Raw genomic sequence first — 14609 nt, 5'->3', positions numbered from 1 at the left:
GCAGCACGGAGCCGTCAGGAATGTGCCATCTGCTGATTGATTCAGCAACAGCATGATGAAGCATTTCCCATAGACTGGCATAGGAAGAAATTCCTATAAAAATGGACTCTAGAAAGTGAGAACTTTGGGGGTCTGATTCTGCAAACCAACTTCCAGGAGTATCAGATGAGCATCTGACAAGGCCCTGCTCCCTCCTCATGTCCAGGCCACCTGGCCAGTGGCTTGGCATGAGCAACTCTAAGCCTGGTAACTATGATAACAACTTTGCAGAACCTGTGTGTGTGTGTTTGTATGAATGAATGTGTGAATAAATATGAGATTGAATGGAATGTTATAGCTATAACTAACTGCTTACTATGATTCTTTCTGTATTCACAATAAATGTGGTATTTTGCCTTTTTCTCTTTAATAAGATCCTGCTAGTTTTTATTTTATTGGTATAACATTGGCCTTTCTCCTCAGTCACCTACGCTGGAAGCAACAAAAATGCTGGAAAGACGGAAGACTTCAACTGAGGAGACTGGTCTCAGGCTGGAGAGAGAGGCCTCTGTATTATGAACTGTAACATCCAGTGGGGTGAGAAAATTGCTTGATCTAAATATTGCCTAGTCTAATAAGGTTTAAAATTTAGACTGTGCGCTTACCTTTTATTTTCTTTGGTAACTATCTCTGACCTTTTATGCCTACCACTTACAATCACTTAAAATCTATCTTTCTGTAGTTAATAAACCTGTTTTATATTTTACCTAAAACAGTGTATTTTGCTGGAAGTGCTTGGGAAATCTCAGCTCAGGTTACAAGGGCTAGTGTAGGTCCTCTCCACATTGAGGGAGGAGTGGGCTGGGCAATAAACTTACACTGGTCAGGCTTCTGATCAGGGCAAGATGGTACAGCTCTGAGGTGCAAGGTTGAAGAGCTGCAGGGGGACTGGCTGACACCTTTCTCTGTGTGATTCGTGAGTGGCTCTGGAAGCATTCATGCAATTTAGCTGGGTGTGGGTTAGTGATAACAGTGCTTGGAGGGAGTGCTTGGAGGGACTTGCTGCTTGGCACTAGCAAAGCATTGTGAGAGACAGCTCAGGCTAGAGAGTTAAGAGGGCACAGCGGTACCCGAGTTTCAGGTTGCACCCCAGAGATCCCATCACAGCTACTAACTACCCTTTCCACTTGTATAATGAGCCACCTCTTCCATTCAAATAAGCTGCCACCCAGTTTCCCAAAGGTCTGATCCAAAACCCACTGAAGTTCCTAGAAAGACACCCATTGACTTCAATAAGCTTTGGATCAGGCTAAGGCCCAGATGCTCAAAGGTACTTAAGAATCGCTGTGCTAAGTGTTGCAACACCTAACCCCTTAGGCGCCTTGCCACCTGGTAGAATAGTCAGCCCCAAGCTAGGTACTCAGGTACTCCGTAGAGTGCATGGGGAGAATTAGGCACCTATGAAAGGGAGCCTCAGAAGCCAGCAAGCTGCATGGGGAGCTGCCTATATTAACCAGGAGTAAAATATGGAGAGGAGGGGCAGGGAATGGAGAGCGGCTTAGTTGCCTAAGTGGTTGACCTGGTGTGCCTCACTGTCAAGCAACAGATAGGCACTTTCTTCCACTAGGAATCCTCAGCAAGGAACCCTCCCCTGGAGTTGGGTAACAAAGCCAGGTCACCTGCTCATGAAGTCCATGCCCTAGCAGCCAAAATCCTCTCTTTCTCTCTCCTGATCACTCTCGATACTTCTTTCCCTGTGTCCCTAGCTGTCGTCTGTGTGGGTGCTGTGACCCGCTACTGGTGGTTGGGGTCTGACAGGTATCAAGTTTTAGGCGAGCTCACAGCAACAATACAGGATTGGGCCCTGCTGATGATATAGGAGTTCCCCTGCCTAGACTGAGAATCCTACTTCAGGGTCTCCTGTGCTTCAGCTTAAGCTAGAGCTCTGAGTTGCTCGTTAGCTGTGGGGAGGCATCAGGGATTAGGAGTCTTTGTGAATGCCAACTGGCAGGATTTTAGGCATGAAGGGGAATTAGGATCCTATGTGGTAAATGGCAGTTGAGCAGCAGTTTTGAAAATGTTAGTGGAGTCTAAATCATGAACTTAAGTGCCTAAGAGACAGATAGGTGCCTAAAAACCTTTGAGGATCTGGGACTAAATCCTACTTGGATTCCTAGAGATCCTGACACTGCTTATTTTTCTTGCATGTCTGCAACTGTCCTGATCCACCAGCTGACTTTTTGGATGCTTCTCTCACTGACAAAAAATAAAAACCTGCTGAGATACATTAGTCCTTCTTCAAGTGAGAAGACAGTGAATAGAAAACTCAATGGGTTCAATAGTTCAATGCAGTACAGCTAAACAATATGTAAAAGAGATTTTCTTTTGCTACTTTAACACTTGCATGGAAGAATAAATTCAAGAATGAGAAAGCATCAATCCAAATCTATGTGGAGTAATTTTCCCCTGCAAATGACAGCCTTGATAGGATACACAAATTACAGGAAATCAGACAGAACATATATTCCACCAAACAGGCACGAACTGCAATAGGGACCAATGTCTGCTACGTGTACCAGGAAAAGTCTTTCCAAGAGACCTTAAAAACAGAATAGTGAAAATAACTCAGTCTCCCGAAAGGAAAATAAGAATAACTTCCGAAAAGCAAGTAAATATGCAGATGAGCAATGCATATCCACGCCAACAGGATGTAACTATGATTTTTAAAAAAAACCCAAACCCTCCTCTACATACACATCTTGCTTTGAAGAATTCAGATTGTTCCATGATTTCATGATGAGAGAGAAGTAACTGCAGGAAGATAAAATGACTGATACAAGCATACAAGCAAGTACAAGCGTATGTTTGGGATTAAGAAAATTTAATTGTTCCAGCAGCAAGGACAGTCAGCTTATTGACCAATTCTAAACAGTTCAGTGTTGCTTCCTTTATCTTTATATGAGGACTTCACTTATTTTGCATTTAATGGAGCAGATTTCAGCTGCCCTGGCAGTCACAGGCCATGGATTTCAGGATATGCAATGCTTCCTCTGGATCCAACCAGCATGACTACATTTTACTTCCATCGGCTACATTTGCGTAGCTGAGACAGGAGCAACTGCAATCTGCTCCATTTTCTGCAAAGTAGGCACAGCCCTTCCATTTAAGCAAAGATTGGGTGACCCAGGCTAATCATAGCTTCTCAAAATTTACACCTTTCAACTGAGCAGAATTTATTGTAATATGACATTAGTAAAGACATATTTAGGATGACTATAATTATCACGCAGAAACTGCTCCCTGTGTCAGTGCCACTGACTTCAATGGCAGCCGAGGAGGTGCTCAAGATCTCTCAGAATCAGGCCCTGGCAGGCGCTGGCTTCCTCCGGGCCCCAGGGGTGCTCAACCCCCTGCTCCGCCCATGGCTCCACCCCCAAGCCTCAACTCCGCCTCTTCCCACCCCCACCCTGCCTCTTCCTGCCCAGTTCCGCCCCATGCCCACTCCTCCACCTCCCGCCAGCACCTCCTGCTTGCTGGAAACAGCTGATCATGGCGAGTGGGAGGTGCTGAGAGGGGGGAGGAGGAGGAGTTGGTCGGTGGGGCTTGGGGGAAGCTGGCTGCCAGTGGGTGCAGGCCCTTATGTAGGGTTGCCAACTTTCTAACAGCAGTGCAGCGGGGGGGCTAAGGCAAGCTTCCTGACTGTCCTGGGACACTGCGCTGTGCCCTGGAAGTGGCCAGCAGGTCCAGGTCCTAGGCGGTGGGGGGGCCCAGCAAGCTCCGTGCACTGTTCTCGCCCACAGGCACTGCCCCCCAAACACCCATTGACCGGAACCAGCCAATGGAAGTGTGGAGCTGGTGCTCAGGGTGGGGGCAGCGTGCGGAGCTTCCTGGACCTGCTGGCCGCTTCCAGGGTGTAGCATCGTGCCCCAGGACAGGTAGGGATTAGACTGCCTTAGCCAGGCAGCACCGTTGACCAGACTTTTAATGGCTCAGTTGGCGATGCTGACCAGAGCTGCCAGGGTCCCTTTTCAATCAGATGTTCCGGTTGAAAACCAGATACCCGGTCACCTACCCTTATGCAGAATTTCCCATTTTCGAAGTTCTGTGCAATCTGCAAACATTAAGCCTGATAATGGAATGACTGATCAATACTGCTGTTATAGCCAGTTAAATATCTAGAAGTAAAAATCAGACAGTGATCAAGTGTGAGGGGGGAAAATAAACGTAATAGTAGAATCAGAAGGTTAGGAGGAACCGCAAGGGTAATCTAGTCTAACCCCATGCCAAAATGCAGGATTTGCTGTCTGAACCATACAAGACATTTTGGACAGAACATAACACCACAGTTGTACAATCAATACACTTTCAAGCCCATTGGCTTTAGTGGGTTTTTTGCTTGTAAAACAATTCAGGATATGGCCTAATTACAAAAAAATCTTGGAATAAGATTGCAAGATCTAAGAAATAAGAAAGGAGATAGTGCAGTAAGACGGCAGAATGTACGTGACTAAGGTGGACAAACACATGGTGAATGGATCCTTAAAAGTGACTAAGTGTCCTTTTCAAAGTCATGATTGTTGGCAGTCAACACGATGCATGTCTTGAGATGAGCCAAAAGGCTAATACTCAGATAAACTGAGTGGGTTAGAGAGAAGAGGTGGATGCACAGATATAGTTTCACTAGTGGCTGTAAAATCATTAGCTTTTAACCTAGATAGTATTAAAAAAATCAACTTTTTAATGTTTTTGGATATCTAGCAAAATAAGGGAGAACACTGCAAAGAGACTAAATAGATAGAATCAGATCTCTAGACAGCCGGCATGTGCTTTTGTACCACATCTCAGATGAATTAATTCTGCTATTTCTAGACGCGTAAACACAGTACCAACTGATCAAGACTAAAACACCCAGAGGAGCTGGTAACTGATGTGCATGACGCTGGTCTGTACAGGGGGATGCTGTTGGTGTGTACGGGGAGCTCACGGCTAACACCTGGGGCACGGGCACATGACGGTCTGCAGGCGCCTACCTGGGTGGTACGATGGCGCCCCCTGGCACGGCAGTCGCTGCCCAGCTCGGCCAGTAGAGCGCCAGCCGCGGACTCCGAATAACGTGCTGGTAGCTCAGAGTTTCGTGCAGCCGCTATTGCCGGCCGTCCATTGGCTTCCAGCTACGACCACGGCGCGTGCGCACTCAGGCAATACTGCTCACGGGTTGCCTGGCGCACGTGCGCGCCCTAGTCATCATCCTGGGAGAATCTGTGGGCAGTGGGCGGAGTCGAATGAGTCCCCGCCTACTTCCATAGTTTGTGGCGGTTGCTTGGTAACTGGTCAGCAGCTAGAGGACACTGGGAAAGGGGGCCCTATTGCGGCTCGCGGGCAGTCCCAGCCTCTCGCGCCCCTATGTCGTACTCGCACGCCCCCAAGCGCACGGGGCTGCCCCGCGCCGTGCTGAGGTGGCTGCAGAGCCTGGACCTGAGCTTCTTCCCCAGGAACTTCCGACGGTGAGAGGGGGCGGGGCGGCTCCGAGCCGGGCGCGGCGCCGCGCGCGCCACCCGCCCTCCGCCTTACCGTTATTGTCGTTATTCTCTAGGGACTTCTCTAACGGCTACCTCATCGCCGAGATCTTCTCCTGGTATTACCCCGAGGACATCCACAGCCACAGCTACGAGAACGGCGCCTCGCTGGCCACCAAGCTCAGCAACTGGTCCCAGCTCGGCCAGGTGAGGGGGCCGGCCCGCCGTGGGGCACGAGCCCGGGCAGCGGCTCGGAGCGGGGACGGTGCGCCTGGTAACGAGCACCCAGCGCTCGAGGTTCCCTTCCGTGTGAACCCTGCCCCGCCATGGCCCCGGGCGCGTCGGGCTCGGAAAGTTGGTGCAGCGATGGCGGCCCCTTGGCGCTCCGCCCCCCTCCCCCAGGTATTGATTGGCCGCGGGAGGAGCCCGGCTGAGCCCTGCACGCTCCGCGGGTCCCTGCGGACAGTCCCGGGGGCCGCTGCCGAGCTCCGCGGGGATGGCGCTGGAGGAACGGACGAAACGTCACTCACCTGGCCAGCCCTGGTGACTTGTTCCCGGCGCCGGGCCGTGCGCATGGTGAGGCACCCAAGGTTAAATCTTGGCCTTGCGGGTTTTGTATTGCTAACCATTCCCACTCTCTTAGGTTGGGCAGTTAAGGGGGTTCCAGTTGTTTTTGGGAAGAAAAAGGTTGAATTTTTGCTCAGTTTATATTCCAGTTCTCACCCATTATATTGCATATTTTCTTTAATTGCTGTTCCTTTTTGGTTAAGGGGTGAGGGTTTGAGTGGGATTGGATTGGAAGGGGGCTGAGAGAAAACAAAGTGAGTGATCACGCGTCAAGTAAATAGCATGGAAGGATAGACCTGTGCCTCTCAACTAATAGGAACTGAAATGCTCTCTGTTTTTATTTTTTGCTATAGTTTTTTTCCAGAAGAAAATTGAAGCCTGTCCAAGAACTAATAGATGGGACAATTCACTGTAAACCGGGAGCAGCAGAAATTTTGGTACAAGACATCTACTCAATGCTGACAAACGGACGGTGGGTGCTATTGTTTACAGAAGCGTATTATGTATCAGGTTTTCTGTAAAGGATTCATTTTAGTAGCATATTAATGAGTAGTATCTACATATTACTCAAAACCTTAAGATTTCTGAAGCCTTGGCGTGAAGTCTACTGGAGTTTTGCCATTGACTTCAGTAGGGCCAGGATCTGATGCCTGCTTCACGAGAGAAATAACATTTAAATTCCTAGTGAACCTTTGCCCACATCACAAAAATCACCACAGTCCTGCTCTGGTTCATTCATTGAAAAAGCAAAGTTGTTTAATTGACAGTGAGGTAATTAGTGTTGTGTGTGAAAGCTTACAGAGCACATAGTATTACCTAGGATCTCTTTAAAGTGGTTATCAGCATGCTTCTTAGCAGCCCTGAAATTCACTAAATAAAAATAGTATAAAGAGCAAACCCATTAATAAAACAGATGGTGTTTATAAGTATAAAACCATAGATCCATATGCTCTCCTCCAGTTCTGTGAGCGTAAAGGAGCTTATGCCCACTGAGCTAAACGGGGGGGATGTGCAAGAGGGAGTGCTGCTTCTTCAGAACATGCTTAATTTTCCCCAACCCAGCAGAACCCCAATTCTGTGGATGGAGTTGACGATGATCTAGTTCTGCTAGATTCTTAACCCCTCAGCATACCGTGGAACCTTGTGTATGTTACTGTAGACAAAGTGTGTAGCACCTTGTCAAGGTTCCTCCCCCACTCTGAACTCTAGGGTACAGATGTGGGGACCTGCATGAAAAACCTCCTAAGCTTATCTTTACCAGCTTAGGTCAAAACTTCCCCAAGGTACAAAATATTCCACCCGTTGTCCTTGGACTGGCCGCTACCAAACTAATACTGGTTACTGGGGAAGAGCTGTTTGGACGCGTCCTTCCCCCCAAAATACTTCCCAAAACCTTGCACCCCACTTCCTGGACAAGGTTTGGTAAAAGCCTCACCAATTTGCCTAGGTGACTACAGACCCAGACCCTTGGATCTTAAGAACAATGAACAATCCTCCCAACACTTGCACCCCCCCTTTCCTGGGAAATGTTGGATAAAAAGCCTCACCAATTTGCATAGGTGACCACAGACCCAAACCCTTGGATCTGAGAACAATGAAAAAGCATTCAGTTTTCTTACAAGAAGACTTTTAATAAAAAATAGAAGTAAATAGAAATAAAGAAATCCCCCCTGTAAAATCAGGATGGGGTAGATATCTTACAGGGTAATTAGATTCAAAAACATAGAGAACCCCTCTAGGCAAAACCTTAAGTTACAAAAAAGATACACAGACAGAAATAGTTATTCTATTCAGCACAATTCTTTTCTCAGCCATTTAAAGAAATCATAATCTAACACATACCTAGCTAGATTACTTACTAAAAGTTCTAAGACTCCATTCCTGGTCTATCCCCGACAAAGACCAGCATATAGACAGACACAGACCCTTTGTTTCTCTCCCTCCTCCCAGCTTTTGAAAGTATCTTGTCTCCTCATTGGTCATTTTGGTCAGGTGCCAGCGAGGTTACCTTTAGCTTCTTAACCCTTTACAGGTGAGAGGAGCTTTCCCCTGGCCAGGAAGGATTTCAAAGGGGTTTACCCTTCCCTTTATATTTATGACACACCTACTTACTGCTCTGCAATTTAGAGCTCCGCTGATGAGGGCTACAGCGGCAGCCATAATCAGGGAAGCCACTGTCAGTGTGGTTTCTGGGGCCAGACAGCAAAATGGTGTTAAGGGACATTTGTATGGATGCCCCTGATCCCTTCAGTGGATTTCAGAGATTTGTGAGTTAAGTGTTACCGTCCACCAAGAGAATTACAAGACAACACAATGAGTTTCTAATAATCAAGCTTTATAAGTTCATATGGCCAAATTCTGCTCTACACTTTGGCCCCATGACTCACCCTGGTGGCATATAGAAGGCATAAGTGAGCTGCAAGAGAATTTCCCCAGCATGGGAGTGGCATAGGGCTGACATAAGTAGCCTTACATTAGCCTCCCTTGTAGTCCACACCATAGGGGGTTAGCCTGAAGTGCCGATTGCTGTGCAATCTTTAGGCAGATGTGGAGAGTCCTATGCATGTGAACAGCTTTAGTCACATGATTACTTGAGTGAAGTAACTTGCATCAGTAAGTGTCTGCATGTTCGGCTTCCAGGTTAGACAGCTGTAGAAAGCTCTTGGTGCTCTCTGGCTTCAGCTGTGACTTATATGTGTTTTATCATGAATCGGAATGTGAGTGGAGATGGCTCACAGAAGACTTTCTCTTAAGAATGGTCCATACTTTGGAAAAACGTTTGAGAGTTTTGGTTTAGTGGACTGAGCACTAGGAGTTCCTGTATTCTTTTCCTGGCCAGGACACTGACTTGTCTCTGTGGGTTTGGGCAAATCGCTTATCTCTGTGTCAAGGTTTCCCCATTTATAAATTCCACACAATGGAATTGTAAGAATTCTTTAGTAATATGTAACCAGTATCTTGAAAAGTGTTGAGTATAATAATGTGTTCAGTATTTATTAGTAGTAACGTAACTGACTCATTAACATTTTGCTTTTTTTTTTCTCCCCCCCAGAATTAAAAATATTCAGGATGAGGTTGACTTTACAGACCACTATTATCAGGAGCAGTTACCGATGGTTGCCAGGTCAACAGCTTCAAAGGCTATCAAGAACAACATTAAGCTAACAGAAATAATGATAGAGCCCAACATTAACAAAAATAGACAAAAGGTTAATGCTATCATCAATATGCATATGCAACAGAGACTGGTAGAGAGGGAAGAGAACCCAAGTGAGTGGTTTTTCAAAGCAAGTATAAAAAACTGATGTACATAGTGCAACTGATTGTTTCCCATGTTCACTGTCCTACTTTGTTAGTCTGATGATTGAAAATGGAAAACAGGCAAATATTTGAATGATCTTTGGGCCAAGTCATGCTTGCTTTAACTACAACTTGTCACCCCACTGAAGGTAGTGGAACTATTGGTGTGAGTAACATGAAGAGGATTAGCAACTGCTTAGGAAATTATAAAGAAAACATCATACCACTTTCTGATTACATCATTTGAGGAAACATTTTCAGCCAGTTGCATTCAAAGTGAACAGTGATACTTAGATGATATATTAATATTAGTGATATAATGATGGAATATAGCTGAAATAACAGATAAAGTTTCCACCATTGCCATATTACTTACAAGTGATTCATTCACTTTTTGCCATTCCTTTGCATTAAAAGCTGCTGCTGCCATGATCACTTCTTTAGCTGGCTTAACTCTAAATAGTTTAAGTGTTTCTGGAGCAGAGAGATTTTCCTTGGTACTCCACTGATTTCCTGCTAGTAAAAACATACAAACAGGGAACTATTGAACCTAAGTTTTTCACTTATCAGGTTAATTTAACTTAATTGGACAGTGGGCCTGGGGAATGCGGTGAGTTGGCCCATATTTCAAATGTTCTCAGTAAGCCTTCAAGAGTGGAAGGTGAAATACATACTTTGAGCTTGCTTAACTATTCTGTTTAATTCTTTTTCACTTTTTATGATCTTAGGTGAATTTGCTAAAAAGCAGCTGATCTTTACTCTTTGAGGCCCTGATCCTGCAAACACTGACACGTGTTTAACTTTACTACCATAGATCCATAGAGTTTAAGACCAAAAGAAACCATAAGACATCAAGTCTGACCCCCGTGTGTCAAGGGCTGTTAAATTTCTCCCAGTTACTTGTGTATGAAGTGCCATAACTTCTTTGACTAAAGGATATCTTCCAGAAAGGTATCCAGTCGTGATTTGAAGACATCAAGGGATGGAGAATGTACCACTTCCGTTCGTAGTTTGTAATACGTAGTAGTAATGGTTAACCATCCTTACTGTTCTAAATATGGCACAAATATTTTTTAATTTGAACTTGGTTGGTTTCAGCTTCCTGGTTCTTATGCCATTTTCCACTACATTAATATCCCTTTTAGTACCTGGTAGTTTCATCTCCTAAAGGTGCTTATACACTGTAACAAGTCACCTCTCAAATCTTCTTTTTGATAAGCTAAACTGCTTGAGCTCTTTATATCACACTGTAAGGCATTTTTTCCATCCCTCAAGTGATTTTTGTGCCTTTTTTCTGCACCCTTTTCAGTTTTTCAACATCTTTTTTAAAATGTGGACAATAGAACTGGTTACAGTATGCCAGAATCAGTCTAACCAAAGCCATATACAGAGGTAACATCACCTCCTTATTCCTACTCCCCACTTTATACATCTGAGGAACACAGTTACTCCCACAGCATCCCACTGGGGTACGGTGACCATGGCACCATGTGGGGGTAGCCTAAGCCCTCTTCCCCCCTCCCCCGGTCACAAGTAAGTGTTTACATGTTCAGTGCCTTAAGCTCTAAGTTAGCTGCTCTAAGCAACATTTTCTAGGAGTATACAGCTAAAGTTTGAAAGTATTACAGGACTCAGATTGATATGGCACAAATGGGAACATCAGTCCGGATTGTCAGTAGAAAAGACACATGGTCAAAATCTGTCTAAATTTAAACTTGTGGGTCAAAAAGTTTGGATTTCTATAATGACAGCGGATATTCTGTGTCAAGTAATAAATGAGAACAAAAAAATAATACTGCTTTTGTTCTTCAAAGTGCTTTATTTAGTTGGCCAAACTCAGCACTAATACACTGAGGAAGAGAAGCACGTTGTAATCTGTTGCAAAACAGCTTCTCATGCTTATTTAAGGATAAGACCTATCTCGGATTAAGGGCTGGTCTACACTGGGAATTTACATCAGCATAGCTACGTTGGTCAGGGGTGTGAAAAATGTACACCCCTGAGAGACATATCTATGCCAACCAAAACCTGGGTGTACACAGCACTGGATCAAAGGAAGAATTCTTCCATTTACCTAGAAGCTGCCTCTTGGGAAGACAAATTACCCTTGTCAATGGGAGAACCATTCCCATCAGTGTAATGTCTACAGTGGAGCAGATGCAGTTTTGCTTCTGTAGCAGTTTAAGTGTAGACATATCCTTACTCTTCCCACAATGTGATTGCTAAAACGTATCATAGCCTCTTAAACAAACAAACAAACAAACAACCCCCCACCACATAAACTTATTTTGTGTGTCCCCTTGTATATAGCTTTTGCAGAATAAAATTACGGTATTTTTTGCCAGAGAACTTTTTTCTTTTGCTAGAGTTTGTGATGATCTTGGTTTCTTTATTTAGATTTTATAGGTGGGAGTGTCTTTTAAATAAAAAAAATCACTGAAGAATTGTATGAAGGCTATGACTATGTGGACTGTAATGAATGAATGAATTGTAATTGTGTTTTTAAGAGCGGTTTAACATTAAACCAAGCTTGGCAGAGCGTGCAGTTCGTCGTCCAGCTGCTGTAGACCCCTCTGGGAGTGTGGTTAACATCAAGAGAGAGAAACTTTCTTTTATATCAAGTAAGCTTTCATTTCAGTCTCTTCCACTGGAGTGTGTTTTTTTTTAAATTTTATTTTACATTGATTACATGGATAAGTGGTCTTTTTACTAAAACTGTTGGACCTTATTAGAAACTAACTACATTGCTTCCACAAAGTTCTTCTGAGCCTCAGTGGCAGCATCTACAGATGCTGCTTATATTTCAGGAGTCGAAATTGCTTTTCTTCCACACCATAGTGTTTTGGCTTACGATTCAGAACTTCCACCATACTTAGTAGCACAGTCTGAAGGCAGTTCCTTCTCCAGTGTAATGGTAACAGATGTTCTTTACTTGCTCCCCAATGGACAAATCCTGCAGTCCTTACTCAAACAGAACTCCCAACGAAGTCAATGGGTATTTTGCCTGAGTAAGAACAGTAGGCCGTGGCCCTGATTGCATAGATAGCCTTTGTATTAATATCTTGAAGGCAGACAGTGAACCTTTGAGAATATTAGTTGAAGCTTTTCCTCACCAAGAAAAAAGTAGTGGATATGTAACTAGTTAAATGGAAAAGGTTCCAAGAATTTGGAAATTGTAACTAGTTAAATGGAAAAGGTTCCAAGACAGTTTGTATGTTCGAAGGCCACAGTGGACCAGTGTTTAAACTGGTCAGAGCTGTGCAAGGGTGGATACGAGTTGGAAGGAGGTCCAGCAGTTAGAACTCTATTCTAGTACTTAGGAGACAACAGTTCAATTCCCCAATGGTTCAGTTCCAACAAACTTCGTGTGTGACTTTTGGCAGGTCTCTATGTCTGTGGTCCCTGTTTGTGAGGGGAAAAAAACGGGGGTAGTAATGTTATGGTTACAGGACTAGCACCACTTTCTTCCCCTCCATTGTCTGAATGCACCCCTTCAGGTGCAGTGTCTTGTGGGATGAAACTGTGCAGTTCTCCCACTGCCAGATCAGATCCTGGACTCCAGTACCCTGGATCAACCGTGCTTACCCTAACAGGCCCCTTAAGTGGTGGTAGCTTATTCTTGAATTGACCCTTTGAATTCATCTAGTAAACCTCTATCAGACACACATGTAAAGTATAATTGATAAATTATTACAGCTCACCCTCACTTCTGTCACCTAGTACTTTCTGCCTCACAGGGATATCATGAGGATAAATATATTGGAGTGATGCCCTCATATACTATGATAATGGTATTAAATAGTCTAAATGACTTTTGTATCACAGTTCAGCTGTTCTTTGCAATCTCCAATAGAAATGGGAAGTGGATTAGCAGAGTCTCCTAGTGAGTGATTTCATGTGGAATCGTGATCATGGTATTATAGAAGAGTCCAGTAACAAATCTCCTATGATAGTTTGAGGTATACTGTGGTCTGGTCTGCAGTTTTTGTTGAGATTTAACTGTTTTGGTTAGAGGTGTGATTTTTTTTTTCTATCAGGATAGCTAAATTTGTCCAACTCCTAGGATGGCTGCAGTTCTATCAGTCTAAAGGTGCTTATATCAATGGAAATAAGCTATATTGGTATAAGCAACTTTATACCAATTTAACTGCATCCATACTAAGGGGATTGTACAACCAACCGGTTTAACTATATACCAGTATAGCTAAATGGGTACACTCCTTATGTGTAAACAAGACTTGTGGTTGGCAGTTTGAGATAAATTTCATTGTATTCCAAAGGACATGTTTTTATAGTTAAATTGTATGATAATAAATCAGCAGCAAAAGCACATGGGTGCATTATTCAATTGCTTCTTTTCTTAGACCGAGGACGTCCAGAAATCAGAGGCAAAAGTGGCGTTCATTTCAAAGAAATCCAGGTGAAACAAGCTGACAGATGCTCTTTTACTGTGGATGTATAAATGCGGCAGCTCCAGGCACCTAGCCAAAAGGATTCTAACTGAACACTGAAAAAAAGTGTTGAAGAGACCTCAACTTTGAAAACGTACAAGATCAACTTTATCTCTATAATTCTTTGACCATATCCATTGGGAGCGAATTGCCTGATTGGTTTCAGTGTCTGTTAAATTAGAGCATTATTTTCTTCTAGTAAATGCCAAACAAAGTACATATTGGAAATCTGATGTTTGTGGAAGTGTGACAAGCGAAATCATCACAAAACAAAACAGTATCTAAAATATACATCTCTGTAGTTTCCCCATTGTTAGACAGCTTCCTTCAGTGACTTGCTACCATAGTTGCTTTTACAGGTCAGCCTCCTCCTAGACTTGATTACTTACTAGATTGAATTGTTTTTAATATTTCAAGTTCTTTGTCAGTGAAATTTTCCAATTTACAGATTGCATTGGTGCAAGATGGGTAATGACGATGTGGTCAAACTTTTTGCACATTGTGATGTGATGAGTTGAATAAATTAGACAGTTATACTTGGTGTCCTTTTGTATCTTGAACTATTGTACATTGATTTTTACAATCTTTGATATAAGATTAATTTTTAGTAACATATCAAGTAGTTGACATGTTTTTCGTCATTTTGACAAACATGTGACTTTGGTAGAGACATTTTATTAGTTTAACACTTATTACAAGAACATTAAGATTACAAGAGATTTTTTCAGAGCACCTGTTACAGAGTATAAAAGTTGTATGGCTTGAAATATTTTTGCCTGGAAAGCTATAGAGAAAT

General features: G+C 43.7%; 1 protein-coding gene and 1 long non-coding RNA gene across 3 annotated transcripts in view; one reads left to right on the top strand and one right to left on the bottom strand.

The window, feature by feature from the left end:
• The window catches only part of LOC125635740 (uncharacterized), an 81858-nt gene extending 76716 nt beyond the window's left edge, over positions 1-5142 (bottom strand). The window contains exon 1 of the long non-coding RNA XR_007356355.2: positions 5010-5142. This is a non-coding gene — a long non-coding RNA (uncharacterized LOC125635740). The remainder of the gene's footprint in view (positions 1-5009) is intronic.
• A 208-nt stretch (positions 5143-5350) lies between these two features.
• SPATA4 (spermatogenesis associated 4) lies at positions 5351-14349 on the top strand. Of its 2 annotated transcripts, XM_048847798.2 has the most exons (6): positions 5351-5483; positions 5573-5702; positions 6416-6534; positions 9115-9332; positions 11870-11983; positions 13727-14349. In XM_048847798.2, the coding sequence occupies exons 1-6, from the start codon at positions 5383-5385 to the stop codon at positions 13822-13824; spliced, it is 780 nt and encodes a 259-aa protein (XP_048703755.2). In that variant the 5' UTR covers positions 5351-5382; the 3' UTR covers positions 13825-14349. The 2 variants fall into 2 exon arrangements, with proteins under 2 accessions (XP_048703755.2, XP_048703756.2); XM_048847799.2 differs by lacking the exons at positions 5351-5483; positions 5573-5702 and adding an exon at positions 5862-6071.
• The last annotated feature ends 260 nt before the right edge of the window (positions 14350-14609 follow it).

Source organism: Caretta caretta, chromosome 4 (genome assembly GCF_965140235.1).
Source record: "Caretta caretta isolate rCarCar2 chromosome 4, rCarCar1.hap1, whole genome shotgun sequence".
Taxonomy (NCBI): domain Eukaryota; kingdom Metazoa; phylum Chordata; order Testudines; family Cheloniidae; genus Caretta; species Caretta caretta.
Note: the sequence above shows the minus strand (reverse complement) of the source record. Positions and strands in the feature narration are given on the sequence as shown.

Excerpts from the sequence above, each read along its gene's own strand:
- SPATA4 (XM_048847798.2), top strand. The coding sequence starts at position 5,383 with ATGTCGTACTCGCACGCCCCCAAGCGCACGGGGCTGCCCCGCGCCGTG. Across the intron at positions 5,484-5,572 it reads TTCCCCAGGAACTTCCGACG|GGACTTCTCTAACGGCTACC; the intron begins GTGAGAGGGGGC and ends GTTATTCTCTAG. Across the intron at positions 9,333-11,869 it reads AGAGAGGGAAGAGAACCCAA|AGCGGTTTAACATTAAACCA; the intron begins GTGAGTGGTTTT and ends TGTGTTTTTAAG.